Raw genomic sequence first — 23,907 nt, 5'->3', positions numbered from 1 at the left:
AGCCTGATGACACCCATGATGCAGTACCCAACATCCTCACCCAATTCCACAAACTCGTGGGCGAATTGCTCTTCCTTGCAGTCTGCACCCGCCCAGACATATCCTACGCCATGAACTCACTCGCACAGCACAATTCCAATGCTACTCCTGCACACTATGCAGCTGCAAAGCGGCTCCTGCGATATCTCTCTGGCACCATCAACCTCCGTCTGCACTACGGGGGTGCCAATGTTAATGATGACCTTCACGCCTACTGTGACGCCGACTGGGCCAGCTCTCCCATAGATCGCTTGTCTATTTCAGGATACATTTGGTTTTATGCTGGGGGTGTCATAGCTCACGTCTCGAAGAAGCAGACAACACACGCACTGTCGTCAACCGAAGCTGAGTACATGGCTGCCACGCATGTCATTCAGGAAGGCTTGTGGATTAAATCCCTCCTCATCGCTCTCCACGTTAACATCCCGTTCCCCATCATCATCTATATGGACAACACGGGCGCGATTTCATTGTCAGCAGAGGCTAGGAACCACATCCGCTCGAAACATATCAGTGTGCGGTATCATTTTATTCGCGAGCACGTCGAACGAGGCACGTTCTTGCTGACATGGGTCCCATCGCACAAAAACACGGCAGATATCTTGACGAAAGCTCTCCCACATCCACTCTTCGAAAAACACATGCCCGGCCTCCAACTGGTGTCTCGGTGAGGGGGTGTGTTGACGATCGATGATGTAACATAGGCGCATGCTACCATCTCCGGAGGATTAACCTCCAGAGCTTCTTTACTTTACCTTTTCCAGTCGTTATCATCCTTTACCTTTTCTAGTTCTTATCATCTCTTGGCACCTTCTGCACCATATGTCGTCCTCGCCGGTACTGATGTCACCGGCAGCTTCCTTCGCTTAGGTTCCCTACTTATATGTTCTTGTCCCCGTAGTTTCACCTCAGCGTCGTTTATCACGTCCCGCTGAGGTATGCCTTCTTGCTCACTAGTACTTGACCCTTGCTGACGTACCCTAGACTTGTCCTAGGTAGATTCAATGTTAGCATCGTTTATCACGTCCCGCTGAGACTTGTCCTAGCTTCGTACATCCCCCAGCTCTCCGACAACGGAACGAACTGGATAACCTATAAGGAAAGGGCCCAAACGGTGATACGAGCGCGAGGTTTGATGCGCTATCTTGATGGTAGGACGAAGGAACCTGTACCTTTCGAGATTGACTCGCAAGGACAAGCACTGAAGCCAAATAAATCAGTAGCTACCCAAACAGAGATTGAAGAACAGGAGAAGAAGGAAGACGAGTTTCAACAGAAGGACTCACTTGTCAAGCAACACATATTTAGTACGGTCTCAGACTGACTATTGTTGCGCATCCAGAGCCTCGGGCAAGCCTCGAATATATGGACAGAAATATGCCGAATCCACGAAGGCAAAACAGAGATGATACAGATAGATCTGCGACGGAAACTCCAGGACACCAGATGCGAGGAAGGTGGAGACGTGACGGCACACTTCGGAGACCTGTTAAGGATCCGAGAATCGTTAGCAGGAATGGGAGTAAGCATAGACGAGAGAGATTACTATGCCATTATCATGGGATCATTGCTGGAATCCTACAGACCAATTCTGTCATCAATAAATGCCGCAGCACGCATAACGAAGCAGCCACTTACCTCATATGAGCTGATAAACATTATCACAGAAGAATATGAACATCAGCAGATAAACAATCCCAAGACACAGAAGAAAGGGAAGAATAGTGTGTTTACAGTAAGGACAAACACGCTAAGAGGACGTACCACGACGAGCAAGGGTGAAGATATCACTTGCTTCAATTGTGACAGGAAGGGTCACTATAAAGCCGATTGTTGGAGGAAAGGAGGCGGAAAGGAGGGACAAGGACCAAGGCAGACGAAGAAAGGCCAAAAGGAAACGGCAAACACTGCAGACAAGATCGAAAGAGCAAATGATTATGTGTTTGCAACGTCAGATCTAGCGAATATTGCGAAGAAGATAGACATACCAGTCGAAAAGCGCGGAGCAATTATTGACTCTGGCGCTACGTCCCATTTTTGCCCAGATAGGTCAAAGTTTGTAATGTTTGAGCCAATCGAGGCCCAAGACGTACACACCACAGATGGATCTATTGTCAAAGCCATAGGACGAGGAGATGTTAGCATAGATCTTCCTCTGGGAGATAAGAAAACAAGCATTACACTCAAAAATGCTCTCTATACTCCAAAAATGGCTTTTACACTCATCTTGACAAATCATATTGCAACGGCAGGATTCGCTATCCTATTCGAGGATAAACTCTGCAAAATCCTGACAGCAGCACCAGAAAGACGGACCATAGCTGCTATTCCACAAGTCAACGGGTTATACAGCGTTGTAGATCAAAATCAGCATCAAGCACACACAGTAAAGACAAAACAAACCGTTTTCGAGGCACACCGGATGCTAGGACACGTGTCACAGACTGCGATACTTGACGCTGTGAAGAAAGGATTAATCCAGGGTCTAGATCTTGATATAGAATCAAAACTGGAATATTGCGAAACCAGTGCACAGGCCAAAGCAATCCATCAATCATTTCACGAAGAATCCAGAACCAAATCTCGTACCTATGGTGCATTGGTCCATACTGATCTCTGGGGACCTGCACAAACAGCAACAATAGGAGGATGTCTATATTACATCAGTTTTACTGATGATTACAGCAGGGAGACGAAGATAGAATTTCTGAAGAAGAAAAGCGACGCACTTACCGCATTCAAGCAATACGAGGCTTATGTCAGCCATCAACACGGAGCGCATCTGAACAAAGTTCGTTCAGATCGAGGAGGCAAATATCTGAGCAAAGATTTTGATGAATACCTGAAAGATCAAGGAATAATGAGACAACTCACAGTACATGATTCGCCACAGCAAAACAGTGTGGCTGAACAACTCAATCGAACGCTGGTCGAACATGCATGAGCCATGCTCATCGCCAAGGACCTTCCGAACTTCTTATGGGCTGAGGCTATTAATTATGCGGCATGGTTAAAGAATCGCTTACCGTCTCGTGCCATTCCTGGGCATATGTCTTTCGAATTGATGCACAAAACTAAACCAAGCTTAGCGGCAGCAAGAGAATTCAGAACCAGAGTATATGTGCACTCACCAGATCATGGAAAGCTCGAAGCCAGAGCAGAAGAAGTGTTGTTTGTGGGAGTGGACAATGAAAGCAAAGGATACCAAATTTTTTGGCCGATGAAGAGACGGGTATCTATAGAACACAACGTTAGCTTTGTCCCACCAGATGTCATTGTTCGTGACAATGTACTGGACGAGGGGGAGTATAACCAGGAAGAACAAATCAACGCACCGAAAATCGCCCAGCCCATCGCACAAACTCCCCAACTCCCCCAAACACCAGGTCAACCTCCCAAAACACCACCCCAGAGTGTACAAAAACTGCCGGATCCAATAACACCCAAGGCCACGAGAGTACGACCACCTGCAGGATACTATAAAGCCTTGAATGAAGGAGAGAGAGCTAATATAGCAACAGAAGACTCACCAGACGACACTCAAATGAATCTTTCATATATGGCCATGGCAGCTGCGCAAAGAGAACCAATGCTTAAGGAAGCGTTAAGCGGACCGGATGCGGATGAATGGCAACAGGCCATAGACTATGAGATTAGTCAATTGGAGAAACTTGGAACATGGGAGAAAGTAGACGCACCAAGAGGAGCCAACATCATACCGTGTCATTTCGTCTTAGCGACGAAATGAGGACCTGATGGGGAGAAAGTCAAGCTGAGAGCACATCTAGTTGCAAATGGTCAGCATCAAGAATACGGCATCGACTATCAAGAAACATTTGCCCCTACCTCAAATATGACAATGATTCGGACAGTATTGTCAATGGCTGCAAGAAATGATTGGGAGATGCACCAAGTGGATATAAAAAGTGCTTACCTAAACGCTACACTCAAGGACGACGTGTATATGTGGGCACCATCCGGATACTTGAAGAAGGGAGAGGAAGGAAAGGTCTTGAAGCTGCTGAGAAGCTTATATGGCTTGAAGCAAGCCAGGTTTGAGTGGTCCGAGGAGCTAGAAGAATTTTTCCTCGAAGCCGGATACACACGCTCGCAAGTTGATAGAGCGGTGTACTATTGGAGGGAACAGGATGAGCACACCGTCGTAACAGTATCGGTTGATGACATGGCCATAACATCAAAGCATCTGGAGCATATACAGAAGTTTAAAGATCAGTTGCGCCAGAAATTTGAGATAACAGACCTGGGAGAGCTTACCTGGTTGTTGGGTCTCAAGATAGAGAGAGACCAAAGCGCGCGAACCGTAACGCTGTCGCAAGAGGCATATGTCGACACAATTGTCGAACACTTCTGCCTCGAAGACGCAAAACCGGCGCATATTCCCATGGAGACTGGGATACAACTGACAAAAGAACAGTCAGACCATTCGCCAGGCACCAAATCTGAAATATCCGAACAACACGTACCGTATCAGAGAGCGATTGGATCGCTAATGTACGTAGCAACTTGTACTAGGCCGGACATAGCACTAGCAGTGTCGGTACTGTCGCAATTCATGCGAGAACCGGCGAAGTCACACTGGGAGGCAGCAAAATGCGTCATCCGTTACCTGAAGGCAACAAAGAAGGGAAAACTTACCTTGGGGGGGGGGGGAGAAAGATCTAGAGGCTTATGCGGACGCGGATTGGGCAAGCCAAGCCCACAGGCACTCCATATCAGGATACCTAGTCCTGCTGCACGGATCGCCAATAGCTTGGAGCGCAAGGAAGCAAATGATTATAGCGTTATCAACGGCCGAAGCCGAATACATCGTGCTAACGTCTGCAACGAGGGAAGTGCTATATCTTCAGTCATTACTGAAAGAACTTTATAAAAGAAAGGACGCACCTATCACCATCTATTCAGACAACCAAGGCGCCATTGCCCTCGCCTCAAACAACAAGTTCCACGCTAGAACAAAGCATATCGATATACGCTATCACTTTATCAGATCAGTCATTGAAAATGACACGATAAAGTTAGAATACATACCAACAGACGATAACCTCGCAGATGCTTTCACGAAAGCATTGCCAAGGCCGAGACTTGAAAGATTGAGAGATGAAATGGGAATAGGTTGTGCTCGACGGGGAGTGTAGGAGTTAGCACATATTGGAGATAGAGGTACGAGCACAACAAGGAAAGATTAGTAATATGTAGAAGAATTAGTAATGTAGGGAACAAATAACCAGTAATGTCCGAAACGGACATTATTTTTCATCGACTCGCAGACCATAGACAAGTCCGCAATTACATATACATGGTCCGGGTACTTACATTTAGCGTACCTTATTATATATACTGTAGCATTATTTCGAGTAGGAATTCAGTCCAATTAATTATCTCAAAGTCTTCATTCAAATACTACATTGAAGTTTACAAAAATCAGTTCGTGCTTCGACTTCAAAGGCGATTCATTGTGTATATCTGATGTTTGTCGCCTATATATCAGTTGGGAAGCCGTGCGAGAAAGCCGTACCTGTGCCAGCAGTCGGTATGCGTTTGCCAAGTCAATTCAATAGCAAGTTAAGCATTCATTCTGATTTTAACACTGTTTCTTTCAGACACCTAATGACCGTCTGTCATTAATCGCTTACCACTTGACATGGGTAAGGAGCATTGCACCATGCGTCGACACAATCCCATGTCGTTGTGCACCATCGGAAGAGTTCTTGACAAGGGCATTCTGGCGTCGTCTGTTTTAGACGTCCAATGGCCATCTGTCGTTGCTCGCTGACCAATGTGTTTGAACATGCTGAAGCATTTGACAATAACGCAGCATATGTTGATTGAGCAGGAAACACTCAATTTATATAATGCCTTGAGTATTGAAGCGACCTAGTTTGGGCAAATAATGACTAGCATTGGTATGTCAGTTGGGACTGTTTTCCGGACTCATCGTGTATTAATGCATAGTACATCAGAATAAAATTTTGCAGTCGAGGGTAATGCCTCACTTCGGTACCTCACTTTACATTCGACAATCCGTGAGTGTGAATATCGCAGACCGATGCTTTCTGTATCGGTAGTAGCATGAGAGCACAGAACATAGAGACCCTCGTTGTTGTGCTGTAGGTCTTACTTTACATTCGACAACCCACGACTGTGAATATCACAGACCGATGCTTTCTGTACTATCGTAAGTAGTGTGAGAGCACAGAACATAGAGACCCTCATTGTCGTGCTGTAGGTCTTAGATCCAGTCTATCGAACATATATAGGTATGTCCGCGATCCGGTGCTTGAATTGTGCTATTGACATGAACACTTTTAAATACAGATAAAGACATAGTAACGCTGCACTTCCTGGATCCAACTCATTGAAGGTATGCAGGTGTATTTGCTAATTGCCTCTAGAATTGGGATATTAGCATGAACACTAAAAAATACAGACCTAGGCATAATCACGCTGCATGTTCTAGATCCAGCCCATAGAACACATGGAGGGCTCAACTGTGTTCTGCAGACTATTCATAGTTTCAATGTGTTCCAGCAATTATGACATTATTAATAGCAAAATAACAATATACAGAATACCACAATTATGAGGGAAGTTTAGGGTGAATCAAACATGTGATCATCACGCTGTGCCCTCTGCCTTGCAAGAGCATTGACGGACATATTTGCCTTTGCTGTTGCGCTAAGGGCTTTGCGTTGACTCCTTCCAAACACTTTCCTGAACAACGAAGGTCAGATGAGGTTTATTTAGACAGCGGGAGCACTACATAACACACCTAGTCCACCACTCCACGAGTCTCTCGACCCTTTGACGTGCTTCTCTTCCTGGGGGTCATTCAAAGAAGTCCACGATGGTCCGCCAAAATTGGATGTAATCAAAATCCCCATCAACGGACCACCACGAGGTGACAGAAGAGAGTGCGAATCGAACCTGCAAATTTGGTCATAATGTCTATCATTGACCTCGTCAAACGAACTTACTTGGCACGCAATGTAGGCGATAGAGCGAGGAGAGACTTTGCGCATCTTAATGGTTTCCGCTACATGTTTCTTGACTTTGACACCAGCAGCAGATTTCTTGGTGAGTCTGTTGTTTCGAATGATATCCGACCCATCACCATTGCCCTCGACGTCCTTGGCTGACGAAGGCGACGTGAATACGGCTTTGTAAGCCTGGAAAATATTGTAAGATCACTATCGAGCTACTCGGGCGATACTAGCCTGAAGAAGAATCTTGCCTTTGAAAAGCCCCTCCTCCAGATCATCTGAATTGGCGCTGTACTTGTCATATAGGAAGGCTGGCAAGGACAGATCCGTCACAATATATCCCTCTGTGCAGTCTCGGATTCCTGCTCTGGTGCTGCTGAACAATAAGCGTCTTTTCACAGTATTCTGAGTACATTACTTACACTGGGTCATTCCAGTCAAATTCTGCCGGGCAAAGCAACCTACCGCATGCGTTGTTCGTGAATCCGCATAAATGCTTGTCGTCAGCGTCAATCAAGCAATCTGGCTTGAATTCTCGGTTTACTCACTCGGAAACGAGTGCCTTAAGTTTCGAAGTATCGTCACCTCGAGCACCATCAGCTCCCTGCTGAAGCTAAAGAGATGTCAGGAACGTGACGAAGCCTATCACTAGAATGTAGAAAGCAACCATTTTCATCATGTGCAAATACTCGTCATAATCCATCTCCACGGCCTGCTCATGACACCATGGCAGGGTAAGGGTGAGAGTGACATACCCTACCTGCAGACGATCTTGGCTGTATAAACGAGCGCATGTTTAGCAGTCATGAACTGGCCTGAAGGGAGAAAGACTTACTCTACATTAGTTTCTTCATCGCCAGTCAGCTCATGTCTTCAATCATTTTCGGTGACAAGATCCGCAATATTGTCAAACAAAGCGACAACACGCCTAATTGCCCTTCCTTGAGCCATATATTGGTTCATTTTCCTAACCGATGGTGAGTAAAGCAAGCTTCATCCATGGAATAAGCGACGGTACCTTTCTTTAGATGCATGCCCTGCCTCAAGAACCTCCAACTTCTCCTCTAGTTGCGCAATTTTACGCCTTTGTCGAGCCTGTAGAGACGCTGCTGCCGCTGGCGTGGAATCACAGCTGGGCTCATCCTGCTGGCCCTCCGAGTTTGCTTCTGCCGCGCTGGCTTCGCCCTCTTGGTGCTCGACGTGCACCATGGTGATGAATGAGATATATAAAGAATCAGAAGAGGGTTTCTTGAAGAAGGGGAAAGCGCGAGATGAGCTTGGTTCTATCCCAGCCCATCCTATATACTAGGCGGGAGTCCAACCTCGTGGTACTAGCCTAAAACACATAATCCTATTTAGGATGTCACTAAATAACAATGTTAGCACAACAATACTATTTAGGAGGAAAATTAATGTTTGACAGGTATGACGTGCTCGGCTCCTGATCCTGCTATTGACAGACGGAAATTATCTGCGGATGCACTAAGTAAACTGCGTGATTATGAAAAAAGACTTAGTACTAGTACCGTGACTCCATGGTTGGCCCAGACTAGTAGTCATTGTGGTTCACTGTTCGTTTCTTCTTTGTTGTACTTGTGCCCTAGTTTGGTGCCGTGAGGATGGCGCGGGAGTTAGTAACAGTTGTGGCGTGATGACAACACCAGCAGATGACCCTGCCAGTGGTGGCATGGTATATCTCGAGAACTTTCCGATACTCCAATCCCTGAGGACAATACGCGCTGCACCTGCATGGTCTAGGACACCACGCTGCATGCCACAGACATCGATGTATGCTTGAATCGAGTCCTCGGAAAACCCACCTTTTTGATAAGCCCGCTCGCATGTGCCATTCCAGCAAGGAATGAGGTTGGGTTGCCCTTCGAAAAGGCAGGCAGGCTATATCCAAGCATCAAGTCCTGGGTATTTGCTCGAGACCCTACTAGCATAACTTTCATAGACATCAGTTTTGGGTAAAGGAGCAATTCAGCGATACTTGACAACAAACAGTGGGTCTTTGAGTCGATCGATCCGCCCTCAACTTTGAAGCAGGGGATCTGGGTGCTTGACGCAAATTGTTCCATCTGTTTGATCATGATATCAACAGCTGTCTTGAGGTCTTCGAGGAAGCTCCCCGTCCACTGACGGGATGATGTGCTGAGATAGGGATTGTACCACAGACGGAATGGCAGAAGACTCGGGCTTGACAAGATGGGACAACACCTGCTGCACAATTGATTGTAGATTGTCTCGATTGACCTGCAATGCTTGTATTAGACTGGAAGAAGAAGACTCAGGATAACTTACGAGTGCTGAAAGCAGATCTAGCGCACGCATGCGGACTCTGTGGTTGCAATTTCTTTACGAGCCACGGTTCATGAGGCGAGAGAGAACCAAACTAATAAGAGTAAAGAGTATGTAAGGCTCATACAAAGCAAGTAAGGTCCATACCAACTTGATGATTTTGATGAGCATCCAGTTGTTAGACGATGTGGTTAAGAGATGGAAGAGCTGCAGGGCAAGCGGAAGGTAGTAGTCTTGGGGATTTTTGCAGGCGAGCTCACACAGGACAACCTGCTCCGCTGACAAATTTTGTACATGATGTCATTGAAGGCTATGTACTACATATGCTCGAGTAAACAAACTGAGCAAGACCTTGATCGAACGTCAAACACTAGTATACGTAGCTGAAGGTCGGAGACCGTAATAATCAAGGCTGAGTCAACCTATCCTTGATAAGCTGTTTGTAAAGCTCCCATTGTGCCCGCAAAATCGGACACTTATTGATTACCTCTGTAATGTAATTCATCAGTCTTGTGTACAAGTCCTTGAAGGTTGCACCCGAAAATTCATTATCGGGGATGTCACCCCCACTGGGCCTCACTCTCTCCAAGGCATAGCAAACTGCAACAGCAGCCGTGCAAGCAAGACTATTGACATCCGTCAGCTGCCAGCTGAGATTGAGCTCCCGAACAGTGTCCAACATGACATTCAGCACGACCTTGTTTTCAAGGAAGTGCCACAGGTTATCTGTGCCCAGCCCCATAATGAAATTAGGGGGGAAAACCTGATCGTCGAGGAGGTGTGTGATGGCATTTTCCATATGCTCGCGTTCAGAAGCTTGGGACCATATAGAAAGCCGCAGATCGAATCCATCCTTGACGAGATTGCAGGCATTTTTATGGCAACTGTGCATAATAGTTTTGCACGGTTCAGACAACGTCATGTACAACTGCCCGGAATTGTATGATGCCCACTGGGATCCTTTGGCTGTCAACGCATAAACAAGATGTCGGTCAAGAAAGAGGTCACGCTTACCATTCATATATCGAATGGCCGCTTCCTTCAATGTGGTCTCGACTATGACAGTTCTGTCTTCCTCGTCCGATAACGAGCGGACATTGAGGGCGTGTCTCATGATGTTCTTCTTTGCACAGTTCACAATGTTAGTATAAAGCTTGATTTTTTCATTATATCTAAGATGAGGAAGCTCTGGCATGTGCTTGGCCCCGCGCTAGCATGTTGTCAGTGAATAATTTTTCGAGACCTGGAAGCACTCACCTTTCCTTTCCTTCCTCATCGGTCGTTCGGCCCCCCATAAAAAAGAAAGACCAAGTCTTCTTGGGGTGCTGCTGTATCCTCGTCGGGGGTTAGAGGAGGCTCGTCATCACAACCTGGTGGTAACAATGCATCCCCGCCCTTAGAAAGGGCTGGTAGTTGACCGAATTCAGGGAGGAAGGCACTGAGGTATGGAGGATAGAGTGATGAGTCAGAGATGATCTCAGGAGGTTTGATTTGAGTGGGCTCGACGTTCGCGATGTCATCGCGCATCTGAGACACAGGGTGACTGGTATCTGGAGGGCAAACAGACACGGGTGCCTCCATGTTGTACAGAATGTACGTGGGATTGGAGGAATGATGCGCGAGTGCACCATAGTTTGTAGGCAAAGGGGGAAGAGGTGGTATGTCGACACCAGGCTCCAGATTGCCTGCAAACAGGGAACTAATTTCTTCGATGAACTGCATGTTGGCGGGCACCAGGCTGTCACGGTGTTGAAAGAACGGTGGGGGGACATGAACCTGAGGAAAACTTGGAAAGTACCACGGCGGCGATGGCGACGGCAATGACATTGCTCGCATTCCCTGCAAGTATGGATTGGTAGATGGATCATACCCGTCACGGTATTGAAAATCAGTCTCACTACCGTGACTGTCTAGGTAGATTGGGATATTGATGGGGGGGAGCAGACTCTGAGTCAGTTGGGGAGCCGCAGAATCAGATGCACTGGCTGCCGCATGCTGGCGACCATGTGTCACGGTGCATTGCGATGAGTAAGGTTGAAATAATGTATAATCATCGCTCTGATTGGGGTGTACATCATGATCGTCAACCAGCAGTTGGCGAGTGTTCAAGTTGGTGGGCGGATCCATAACCAAGCGGTTAGAAAATTTGCAAAATCAAGATGATGTGAGTTGGCAATTGAGCGAGTCGCAAATGACTTACTAGCAATTTCCACCAGCCATGCTGCAATGTGATGAAACTACGATAGGAAAGACCTATTGATCTGCGACACATGTAAAAGCATTTGCAACAAGTTGCAATGAGGCACGCCCTTGAAATCCGATAGGACGAATCATTCAATCTTTCAGCATAGCGGCAAGGGTGTTCGGGACTGAGCGTACCTCCATCGGATCTGATCCCAAACAAGGCAGTAAGACTTAATGTTACCGACAATTAGAATTACAACCATGAGCCTTATAAGGGCATCCAGACGGGCATCAGACTTACTTCTGATAGGCCTAACGAACTTCGGTAGTACATGGACCGGGCCCATTCAGAACAAAGTTCAACATATGTCGAAGGCCGACTAATCTGAACACGTAGTAATCTGAGAGGATGCACCCAAATTTTGGGGACAAAAGGATCATTCTCTGTACAAATCTCAATTGCGAAGGAAGACGAGGACTAACATGTTGCAGATGATCATCACGATAGAGGCCCGAGTCGAGAACTCATTGAGTCAGTCCCTGATTAGTCATACTGCTGCATCTCACTGAGAGCACTGCCACAGGTAGTAACGTTTCAGTTCCCCAGGCACTTGGCAGGGAAAAGCATTAGTAGTGTTTAGATAATAACATTTGCACCCTTTTTCCAATTGCAAGCAAGACTGACTATGACCAAGTCTAGTATGTGCTAACCTGCAACTAACCCGCTTGACAATGTTTATCCCTGACCTCTCGACATAATTTGAATACTGTACATGTAACTCGGTAAGGTTAATTTGCGTGACGTGACTGATGCAGTCCCATTTTGGATTCATTTCTGCTAAGTTAACTATTCGGATTCAGATGTCTCATTGTTTCGATGCAATCGGCTAGGTGTGTAAAGTCCAAAAATTGCGGTGTTTGAATCAAGGTGCGGTATTCGAAATGTAGTTGTATGTGGCACTAGTACGAGACTCTACACACCGCCAATGGTTTGGAGTCTGGACTGGGTCCTATCATATCCCTCTCACTGAGGGCGCTGAACCTGGTGCCTATTGAAACTAAATAGGTACAGGTACAGAGAATTCATGTAACTTGAACGAGGCACATAGTACACAACTTGATGCTAGGATTCTGGGAACAAGTACATAGCGTACTAGAAATTGTAAATGACCAAGTATCGTAATGGGGCCCCGCGGCTAGAAAGTACGTCATTGCTCTATGAAATCAAACCAGTTCACTGATGCTAGCCATCAGTGCTAGCGATAGCTGGGCTGCCTGCAACAGAATTTGATGTATTGTCGCAGTCGCGAATCACTGTTATGATGATGTTCAGTAAGCGTGAATAAGAGCCGCCGTGGCCCGGTGGTCCCCAGATATTTGACAGTGGGGGGGTAACATGATGGTATAGTCATTGATCATCATCACAGAACAGCCTGGGGTCAAATTGACGGTGTTCTATAATTCATTACAAATTTACAATCACCAATTTTGGAATTTGTGGGATTCACATTACTAGATGTCGTTGAGCTGATCATGGTGTCATTACAGTTAAGAATTTTATTCAACTTGGGGGTAGAAAAGTTTTCTAACGAACGATCTACAATGATTTGCAAGTGAGTATGCCGTCACTAGGCTAGCAACTCAGCTATAAGATCTCACCGGAGCCAACTTCATTTTTGCAAATCAACATTAGCCTGGCTATGTCTGACTATGCCCCTTGTCCAACTGCCCAACCCTCTTCGACAGAAGACATGATAATGCATGTCCACACTGATCGATTGTCCAAATTTTCTATATCTGGCAGCAGTGACGACGTGTCAATTCATTGGGAATCAGGATTATTATTTTTAACAGACCCGTTCACTACTAGTACACACTCACCAACAGATCTGATCCTCCCTCCTCCTTCGTCCTTCGAAAATCTTCCGACCCTTCCATCACCTCCCACAGGTAGTCCCAGCGCTAAACCCCGTGTGCAGCTTGGTGACACTGACGTGTCACATGGAATCGAATACTCCGTGTCAACTAGTACTGTTCCCACCAATGAGAGCTTGAATAAGTCTTGTATGTTTCAAACCCGTCATCGAAGTGCTCCACTTGAGCAGTCGCAAACTCTCGAGCAGTTAAGCAATCATGACATAGCAGGCGTTCGCGTTGGGCAACCTGATGAACAGAAGGAAAACAAAAGTGTGGTCAGTGACTGTGGCAGCCTTGCTTAATTGTGATGTACTAACGAGGCGGCAGCAAACCGAAAATGGTTGTGTAGGGGTCCTACAAGCTCGAGCTTTTCGTGTCTCCAGCGCTCGGCGTCAGACTTGCAAGAGGAAGACTAAAGATGCCCTCAATCATGATACCGATCAGGTATCTCCGAAACCTGCTCCTCGAAAGTGCATTTGCCGGGAGAAAACGGGTACTGATTGGCAGACAGTCCTCGACATAGTCGCATATAGCAAAGAACGAAGCAGGAGTCAAATAGAGGGTGGTATGATGGTGAACATAGTATGAGAGCCTTGCGATAAGTCAGTGATCTCAAGATGTGGAAAGAATCTAGAGGTTTGGATGTCAAGGTTGAACAGCATCGTTGGCTTGTGGTTAGTTAGCCTGAGTCTGAGGTCGCATCACATAGTTAGCTACTCAGCGATTAGCAGGATATGGTGAAAATAGAACTGGTAATGTACACAGTATTTCTGCATTGAGTCACGTGGAACAGGTTCAATAAGACTCATAAGGATTGCGCCGGTCGTAGACAGCCGAGAACGAGGACAATATGTGCGATCACTTTTTGAAATCGTGTTGACGAGTCTGTTAAGGAGAGCTGTCTAGAATCTTCGATCATTCATCTTGAGAACGTAAAGACTTGTCCTCGTGCTGTGTCCTCATTTATGACCATTTCTAATGGACTTGTAGTATGTTGAGTAGATGTACAACAGACAAAGAGCACGAGATAAGCCAGCACTGAGAGGATTCGTGACTTCACGGTTGGTGTACCTGGTGTGGTAGTATTGATATCAGGAGCAGGATGTGTCATGGACGTTGAGGAGGTGATAGGCTGAGTCTGCGATGTCGATGCTTGAGCTGGGCGATGTGGTTTCTGCTGCTGTGCCTTATCTTGTTCTGGACGTCGAGCAACAAACAACGTCAATATCAATCCTCCGAGTCACGCTTACTTATACAATGACTGACGATGGGAAAATTCAGAGTGTCATTCGCACGCAAAGAGACAGAGAGCTTACCGCCATTTACAGTTTCGAATTACTGATGACATTGAGTCGAACTTCGGGAAATTTGTCCTTTCATAGATGAAGGAACAAGGGTAAGAGATGCTCAATAGTAGCTTCTCTGCCCAAGAGCGGTGCAAGGCCACTGATAGTATGGTTTGCAAGAGTGGCTCGCACATGCTGAGACGCGTTGTGCGAGAGGTCACGCACGCAAGGCACGATGCGTGCAAGGATGACTTCCTTCTCGAGCAATTTCGAAAACCCTGAAAACCAAGGCCGGAATCAAGTAGCATTCTATGGTGGTATTGATAATCATACCTGGGATCTGGCCTGCAGCTGCTGTGCGAACTTCTGCCTCGTTATCTTTCAAAAGCTGCACATATTGTCCTATTAACTCCTCCCTGACCAACTCGGTGCCGATGACTTCTGTGAGCTAAGCGCCAATATGAATTTTTGTCACCCAAATAAATGTGGAATCTGGCATCAAGGACGTACCTCATTGAAATGTGTTGCAGCCATATATCACACTCGCCAGCTCTTATCAGTGATACTGCATCTGATTTGCTTCAACAGCTGCTCCTTTACCTCAGGTGGCGTAAGTTGCTTCGCGATAACAATAAGGTCTTCTACTGTGAGTAAGTGTACAAAATCCTGATCATCGGATTGGAGTCTGCGGTAGATAGGTAGCCCACCCGACAAGACATGTTGCTTTGACAGGTTTTTGACAAATGGCTGCCAAAAAGTTAATTTTCAATCATGAAGACTGTATATATATTATGCACCCTGAGCCACTTTGCTGCAGCACATCTGACCATAGGTGTATCATCTGCACCCAGAGCGGCGAAGCCCTTCCGGAGATCCTCCTGGATTGACCACGATACTTTGTTGTAAACTGGAGGATACAGCGCAGCAGAAGAGGTGCACGATGTAAACCACTCTCCCTGTGAGAGCCGTTTCAGGAGTGGAATGTAAAACTGTTCGATTTGCGGAGTAGATAGAACTTCAGCTATTTTGGCAATAGATTCTGCAGCCTGGTGGCAAAAGCATGGTTATCAGCCAATTAATCCAGTAGCATCTTCTAAGGACGTGCACCTTGTCCCATACCAGGGTCTCCTCTACTGTGGATAAATTCTCCAGGGGGCCAAGCAGAACATGAGTGAATTATCATTGCTTTCCACCAATGGTACTCCCGCCTTAATGATTATATAAGCAAAACTCTGAGCAAAGTAGAACAAGTTGAACCAACTGGAACGATCTTCAAGTGTGGGCAGCGGCAATGCGCTGTTCTGGAATTCTTTGGACAGGGTTTCTTCTATTTCTTTCAATGGTGGCCTGCGGCGCACCTGGTTGCTCTTGGGAAAGGACAACAGACAATCGCGGACTTACCAGACATCGGACGTTCTGTCACTTCTACAAGAGAACCAGCACTCTCGCAAGCCAGAAGAGACAAGACCGCGCAAAAGAGGCGGTGTTTTCAAATTTAGGCTCAAATCCTGGCCAATCAGTGAGTAACTCCAAGCTTGCTTTAAAATAGCATGTTCAACCAGAGTCAATATCAGAGTCTCTCAGCTGTCCAATATGTGAGAGACCGTCCGAATCTCAAACCAATTACGCCTTGCAGCCTTCTCAAGCCGATATCTTTGGCTCACGAATTATGTAGTACTGCCGAGATCCTTGATGTAGAGAAGGAACAAAACAACAAAATTGATTTTGAGATGGGTAGCAATTTGGGAAACATGTGTGACAATACCAACTCAGGTCTGTGTCTTGTTTGCAAGTTCTGACCTATTCACAAATTTTTTCGATTCTTAAGAGGAACCCTTACTTCCAAGGGTGCGAATTCCGAGACCTCTCGATGATATCCAGCCTTCGCACGATGAACTCAATCACTCCGATAATACCACCATCCCAGCAGCGCAAGTGGCTGCATTACCTGCCCGATCCAGAATCCAACACATTCTTTTAATGCTGAGAGATACCCTGCAAACGTCCTTCAGCTCATTTGGACTCTGTCGACTATATCCTCATTGGCCTTCCTTTGAGCCTGACAGGTTTGTTCCGTCTGAGCTACTCGCAAAATCTTCTCCGACAGTTGTTCAGGCCGATCCTACACCAAACGTCCAGGCGCCGCCTTACCCCTTTCCTAACATGACGATATATTGTCTGATATCTTGGATGAATTCAGGTAGTCATTTGGTATCCGAAACCAAAGTCTTGCACCTTGTTAGAGACGTAACACTGGCAGATGATTTCAAACGCGAACATCTTGAAAACTTCTCTGTGAGGCGCAGCTTGCAGGAACTGGACAAGGACGACAAGGGGAGAAAGGCTACTTTTCCAGATGACTGGATTGAGAGCAGTGTTACCATTAACATTCCAATGAAGTCAAAAGAGGACGGTCCTCAGCCTTACACCATTCACGAATTTCACCATCGCCCTCTTGTCGAAGTCATATGTGCGGCGTTTGCAGATGTCCAAGCAAGGGCGTTTCATCTCTTACCTTTCAAGCACTTGTGGAGAGATCCTATGGACGGCCACCAAGAACGAGTCTTTGACGAACTTTATACCTCTGATGCATGGTTAGATGCTCAGGATAAGCTTCCAAAGGAGCCTGGGTGCTCATTGGAGCATGTCATCGCGGGACTTATGTTTTTTTCGGATGCCACACATCTGGCAAACTTTGGGACTGCGAAGACCTGGCCACTTTACCTGTATTTCGGGAACCTGACGAAATACGCGTGATCATCCCCTCGATCAGGAGCCTGTCACCTGGTAGGGTTTTTACCTTCAGTAAGTTTCCTCAAATGCCACAATTATGTCTACTTTAGTTGACCATGTCAGCTTCCTGACAGTATTAAGGATCTTCTGAGTACCTTACGTGGTATGTCGAAAACCGGCATGGTGTCCCTTCATGCACACTGTCGTAGGTAGCTTTTTCATTCCTGCTGGGAAATTTTATTGGATGAAGACTTTGTTTCCGCGTATCATCATGGCATTGTTCTGGTGTGCGCCGACGGTGTAGCTCAAAGGGTTTTTCCTCGAATCTTCACTTATTCCGCTGATTACCCTGAAAAGTATGTTCTTTCGTGAATTTTCAAGAGAGTAGAATTGCTCATAAATCTATAGAGTATTGATCGCTACTATTAAGGACATGGGCCTGTGCCCGTGCCCTCGCTGTTTCACACCGAAAAATATGTTCAATTCTCTTGGACTCCCTATGGACATGAAAAATCGCTTGAGAAACCTTCGAGTTTACACTATGGCGAAGGTAATTGAGGCCCGTGATTTCATTTACCGATGCGCGAATACTGTAGATGGTGTAAAGGTCGACCATGCTCTTGGTGGGGGTTCCTGGGTGCCTATTCTCATAAGAAATTGCTTCATGATCACTTTATGGTCAGCTCACGTATCTATTTACAGAATCAATTTGCCGCTAAGCTTGGGCCTTTCGGCCTTGATCCATTCCGGATGCTCGTTGTCGACTTAATGCACGAGTGCGAGTTAGGTACCTGGATGGGGTTATTTACTCACCTTATTAGACTCCTCTATGCCCTTCCTCAGGGTAGTGAGCTTGTCGCGGCCCTCGATAACAGGTACGAGCAATTCGTAAGGAGTGACGTTGCCTGGTAATGAATCCTGACGGTCAACTCTCAATCTAACTCTAGGTTTCGGCAGGTCCCGACTTTTGGTAACGGGGTTATTCGCAAGTTTTCAAATAATACATCTGAGATGAAGAGGTTAGCAGTGCGTGATTTTGAAGATATTTTACAGGTTCTTTCTGCTCATTTATTTTATGTGTTTGACTCCCTGATAACTTTTGTCAGTGCGCTATTCCCGTGTTCGAGGGATTGTTTCCCATCGAGCATGATGCGGTTGTGCAGTCCCTTCTTTACTGATTTGCACAATGGCATGCACTTGCCAAGCTCAGACTCCACTTGGACTCTGCGCTCACCTTTCTTGCAGAAATGTTCAAGAAATTGTCACAGAAGTTACAAAACTTTCGAAGCTTTACTTGCACTGCCTTCAACACTTTGGAATTACCCAAAGAAAGAGCAGCTCGGCAAAGAAAAGCCACCAAACGCTCAAATTGTGCCCCTCCAGAACCGAGCGGGCCCAGGATCAAAATGTTCAATCTGTCCACCTATAAGTTTCATGCAATGGGTGATTATGTGGCATCCATCAGGCTCTTTGGGACCACAGACTCCTTTACTACTCAAATTGTATGTACTGTCGACGTTCATATTTTTGACCTGAAGTTAAGTTTAGTTAGGGAGAACTTGCTCATCGAGCCCTTAAGGCATTTTATCCGCTGACCAGTAAGATAAACACCCTGCAGCAGCTAGCTAAGCATGAGCGTAGGTGTTGTGTATTACGGCAGATGGCAGAAGCTGGCATGCTCTCTTCTGGCAACCAATTGCAGGACGACACCCCCCCACCAGCGTCATCTGATCAGCATCACTGCATTGCAACTAATCGAAACAATCCCGTAAAGATTTTCACCTTTCTCCGAGAACACGACGGGGATCCGGCTGTCAAGGTATTGCATTCTATCTGAAACGTATTCTATAATTGGTTCACAGAAATTGCCAGAATTTTATACCCAAACTTAAGGACCATATACTCTATCGACTACGGGAGCTCGATGTTAGCTATTGCAACCATGTCTTCACAGACGCAGAACGCAACTCCGTCATTATTCCTGATAACACGATATATTCGGTGCAGATCATGCAAGTCCACTACACGACCTATGACTTATGGCGCAAATATGACACAATCAATCCCAGAACCCATGGAGATATCATGGTGTTATCAGGCGAGATAATACCTAATCACCCTTACTGGTACACCCGTGTATTGGACGTGTTTCATATGGAGGTTTGGCTTAATGTGGGGGGTCAACCCATAAAGCGGTGTCTTGTTACTTAAGGGTCTTATATGAAAGTTGTGTATAATGACAACACAATTATACACGGTGAAGACTTCTTGCCAGTCCTTAAGTCCACGGTCTCCGACTTTTCTACTTCGTGGGAGGTAACGTGGTGAGTTCTTGGGAGGATTTAGTTTGTTGTCCTCTTCTTGTGTAGTCTTATACGAAGTTGTTGTGGAATGTTCTGTGTTCTGGATAAATTCATTAGGTTTGTTTCAGCCTAGTAGGTCGTGTTTCAACCTATGAAAGTCTGTTTCAACTTTGTCGTCCTTAGATGTGTCTCACTTTCCGTTGAAAGGGAGAGTCTTATGAATACACGTAAAGCTTAGAATGAGAGCTGTTCAATGGTTATATAGTCAACCCCTGTAAGGTAGTATATAACCTAGAGTAGAATAACGATAATGAAAGTTATATAGTCGACCCCTGTAAGGTAGTATATAACTTTAGAATAGATAATGATATCTTAGATTACCTCAAGGCACTTATATTGGCCTGCACTTTAAGTCTTAGTGGTCTCACACGGTTTGAGATAAGAGTCAAGTGGGAGGATTGTATTTCATGGGTGAAAATGGGGTCCTTTTATACCTTTTGGGAACCCCCTTACTAAGCATGATTAATCAGATGGATTGGTAAGAATGTGGCTTACAAACCAGGTGATGAATCAGCTTATTACTAAGTACATTACAAATACAGTGTAATCTTACAAAGAAATTAGAAACCATGACAAACCATGACTAAACATGTTGAGTCATGTTAAATGTTGTTACAAAGCATGGCCAATCATGACTAAACATGCTGAGTCAGCTTAAATAATGTTACAAACCAGAATATTTCCCAGTCACATGATGTGATGACAAATAAAAGCTGGTGGCTGAAAGAAGCCAAATACAAATAAACAGTCAGAAATAAATAGAGATACAAAACTTGGTGGCTGAAAGAAGCCAAATAAAAATAAACAATGAGAAATAAACAGAAGGTCACATGCTTGATACAAATACAAGGTAAAATAAGCCTGTAAAGTGAGAAATAAAATACAAGACAATGAAATAAAGGAAAAATAGAGAGGTAACTTAGTGACAAAGGGCTAGACAGTCTCTCATATCTTCCTTATCACTCTCTATATATATCTGACATGGTATGAATCACATACCATGCATGACATCCACCCCGGACAAAAAATCGCAACTGTCCCCAGTTGAAGGGTAGGTCATGACATTTTGTTAATTGTGATGTTGTTAACTCCTCCATCTGTTTTCTGGGTTGACAAGATGGTGACATTCATCTAGGAGTCTGAAAATTTCGAAGTATACTGCACATGTAGGACATATTTGTGATAATGCTTCCTGGTAATTATGATCCCAGAAGTATATCATTTGATTGTAATGGGTTCTGATATCTTGAAAAATAAAGTCTTCGTGAAGTTTATTGCAATCCTCTAACAAGATGTCAAATAAACTTGCAATGTTTTGTTGAATTCGCTTCTCTATAGTGGAGTCTTTTCCATTCATGATGTGATGTGTTTTGTTATTTGTCCTCTGAGAGGAAAGAAGTATCTGAATCTGATCCTGATGAATTTTCCTCATAGTATTGATCATTGTCAAGAGTATCTGCAATTGTTTGCAGAGTAGGATCGTTTCGGCTTATATATGGAATTAGTCTAAAGGAGGCTACACCACGTCTAGACAGAGTTCCATTCATTTCTTTTAGAATGTAGGATCCACCTTTGGTTTGTCTCTCAACAACAAAGGGTCCTAAGTATCGTGGTTTTGTTTTGCGATTCAGTTCTTTCTCAACTTGAGTATTTCGGACTAGCACAAGATCACCTGGTGCAAATGATTTTCTGTGCATCCTCAGATGATATTTCTGTTCAAACTGAAGCTTGGACTTAAATCTGGCCTTCTTTAATGTTTTAGCGGCACGTCTCAAGTCTTCAGGACGTCTTTCGATTTGGCGTATTCGTAATGTGAGGAAATCAACAGGATTCATATTCTCGTGAAATCCATCAACAAGGAATGTTGCTTCACTAAGGTCAAAAGGTAGAACAGGATGGACTCCATGTAATAGGTAGAAAGGTGAGAATCCAGTTGCACGGCTTGTGGTAATGTTTTCGGCAAAGAGTGCCTGAGGAACCTTCTCAGGCCATCGTGAGATGTGCTTTTCACAACTTTTTACTATTGCTTCTCTGATATTAAAGTGTCCACGTTCAACTACCCCATTTGCTTGTGAGTTGTAGGGCGAGATTTGAATCTGTGGAATGTCCACTTGTTGAAGTAAATTTTGGAATGCTCCCTTAACTTCAGAGCCATTATCGGTAACTATCTGTCCTATTGCTCCATATCGGCAATACAAGTCTTCCCAGAAAAACTTGGCCATAGCTTTGGCAGAGGCAGATCGTAATGCTCTTCCTTCTACATATCGTGAAAGATCATCTCGAGCTAACACTAGATGCTTCATACCATTCCCGGCAGGCATCTTGAGTATGTCAATGTAGATCTTTGTGAAGATTGTGGCAGGTGTAGAGACTGTGATAGGTATGTGCATTTTCTTGGTGCTTCGAATCTGACAATCATGACAAGATTGTACATGGTGCTTAACATCGGTATACATATGTGGCCAGAAGAATCTGTATTGAATAGTCTCAAAGGTAGACTGTACTCCTTTGTGACCTAAATCTTCATGTGCTCCTGTCAGTATAGACAGTCGTTTATCGGGGTCAAAAATAACAAGTAAAGGGGGTCTATCTGGTAGACGCTTGTACATCTTTCCCTTTTGTACGAAGAATCGAGTTGTACGCTTGACAAATTTCTTGCGTTTAGCAGTACTTTCAAAACTTGGTGCTTCAAGTGTGGTAAGGAACTTGAAAATATCTGTCAAAGTCTGCTCTTGATCAGCAGCTGACAAGAATACGGATGGTAGGTTATTGGGATTATATGGATGTGCAGTGAAAATTGAGATTGATGTGAATAGGGCTATTTCGTCTAACCAAGAGTCATCTTCAGGGATAATCTCTTCGTCTGAAGCTAGAGGGCGTCGAGATAAGCCATCAGGCCCTCTGAAACTTGTTGCTGGTACATGGTGAAGTGTGAAATCAAATAGGAGAATTCCTTGAATCCATCTATTGATTGTAGCATTTGGTTGTAGGTCGGGCTCATTAAGCATGCCTTTAATATATTTTGCGTCAACTTCAACATGGAGGTTCTGAACTCCAATGATGTGAAGTCTGTAATGTTGAAGTGCTCTGAACAGTCCATACAATTCTAACTTGGGCTGAGAGTATCGTGACTCTGCATCACCCATAGGTAAAGAACCATATCGTGCTGGTCGTCGTCGTCCTTCATCATCTATTTGTGAAAGGATGATTCCTACAGCTATGAAGCTGGAATCGACTGATAAATATACGGGATTTGAGGAAGTATAGTCAATGCTTCTCATTGCTGGTGCTGAACATATACGTTCCTTCAAAGTTTCGAAAGAAATATCTTGCTTCTCTCCCCAAATAAAAGGGGCATCTTTTTTCCAAAGTTGGGTGATAGGTTTTGCTAGTTCAGAAAATCCTAGTATCCAAATACGAACTGTCCCACAAAGTCCCATAAATCCTCGGGCTTCTTTAACTGTAGTGGGGATTGGCCAGTTAAGAATTTTTGACACTTTCTTGGTATCAGGTAGTCTACCTTCTGGAGTACAGCGCTGTCCTACGATAAGGACGTCTGGAAGGCAACACTGAATTTTTGTAGCGGAGAATGTTGCACCTACGTCTTTTATACGGTGCATGATACGGTGAACATCATTTGCATGTTCCCAAATAAATCATCTAATCCCTGGGTTTTCTTCTAAGACCTCGGGATTACCTTCATTGTCAGGATAGATAGTCTTTGGACCTTTGACTGGAAGGTCATCTATGAAAACATTGGCTACATGTGGGATTTCATCCTGCAGTACAAAGCTGGTACATTTCTGAAATTCTGCAGGTGCATTTGTGTAGCCCATTGGTAAGGCTGTTAAGCGTAGCAGACCTAATGGTGTTAGGAAAGCTGTAAGATCTCTGCTTTCTGGGTGCATTTTACGTGCATCAAATCCCCAGAATAAATCGAATACGGTGTAACACTGAGCTCCTGCAAATGACTCTACAAAGTCATCAACTATAGGAATGAGACCAGCATCTCAAATAGAAATTTTGTTGAGAGGTTGAAGATCATGGACTAGTCTTAGTTTTCCATTCTTCTTGAGTACACAG

At 45.0% G+C, this 23,907-nt stretch overlaps 3 protein-coding genes across 3 annotated transcripts; all 3 read right to left on the bottom strand.

The window, feature by feature from the left end:
• Positions 1 to 6,885: 6,885 nt before the first annotated feature.
• On the bottom strand, positions 6,886 to 7,554 carry F5891DRAFT_963037 (uncharacterized protein; the record flags this gene model as incomplete). Its single annotated transcript, XM_041375959.1, has 4 exons — positions 6,886 to 6,984; positions 7,035 to 7,226; positions 7,260 to 7,413; positions 7,463 to 7,554. Coding segments are annotated over 4 exons (537 nt in total), but the record flags the coding sequence as incomplete, so codon positions are not given.
• Positions 7,555 to 8,640: 1,086 nt separating this feature from the next.
• Positions 8,641 to 11,788, bottom strand: F5891DRAFT_1207533 (uncharacterized protein; the record flags this gene model as incomplete). Its single annotated transcript, XM_041369072.1, has 14 exons — positions 8,641 to 8,763; positions 8,861 to 8,976; positions 9,046 to 9,194; positions 9,220 to 9,304; positions 9,345 to 9,435; positions 9,489 to 9,611; positions 9,829 to 10,225; positions 10,268 to 10,307; positions 10,356 to 10,551; positions 10,650 to 11,117; positions 11,140 to 11,180; positions 11,240 to 11,336; positions 11,542 to 11,602; positions 11,721 to 11,788. The coding sequence occupies 14 exons, from the start codon at positions 11,786 to 11,788 to the stop codon at positions 8,641 to 8,643; spliced, it is 2,055 nt and encodes a 684-aa protein (XP_041219001.1).
• Positions 11,789 to 14,818: 3,030 nt separating this feature from the next.
• Positions 14,819 to 15,911, bottom strand: F5891DRAFT_1207532 (armadillo-type protein; the record flags this gene model as incomplete). Its single annotated transcript, XM_041369071.1, has 5 exons — positions 14,819 to 15,006; positions 15,062 to 15,176; positions 15,329 to 15,475; positions 15,526 to 15,767; positions 15,836 to 15,911. The coding sequence occupies 5 exons, from the start codon at positions 15,909 to 15,911 to the stop codon at positions 14,819 to 14,821; spliced, it is 768 nt and encodes a 255-aa protein (XP_041219000.1).
• Between the last annotated feature and the right edge of the window lie 7,996 nt (positions 15,912 to 23,907).

Source organism: Suillus fuscotomentosus (genome assembly GCF_016647785.1).
Source record: "Suillus fuscotomentosus strain FC203 chromosome Unknown F5891scaffold_100, whole genome shotgun sequence".
Taxonomy (NCBI): domain Eukaryota; kingdom Fungi; phylum Basidiomycota; class Agaricomycetes; order Boletales; family Suillaceae; genus Suillus; species Suillus fuscotomentosus.
Note: the sequence above shows the minus strand (reverse complement) of the source record. Positions and strands in the feature narration are given on the sequence as shown.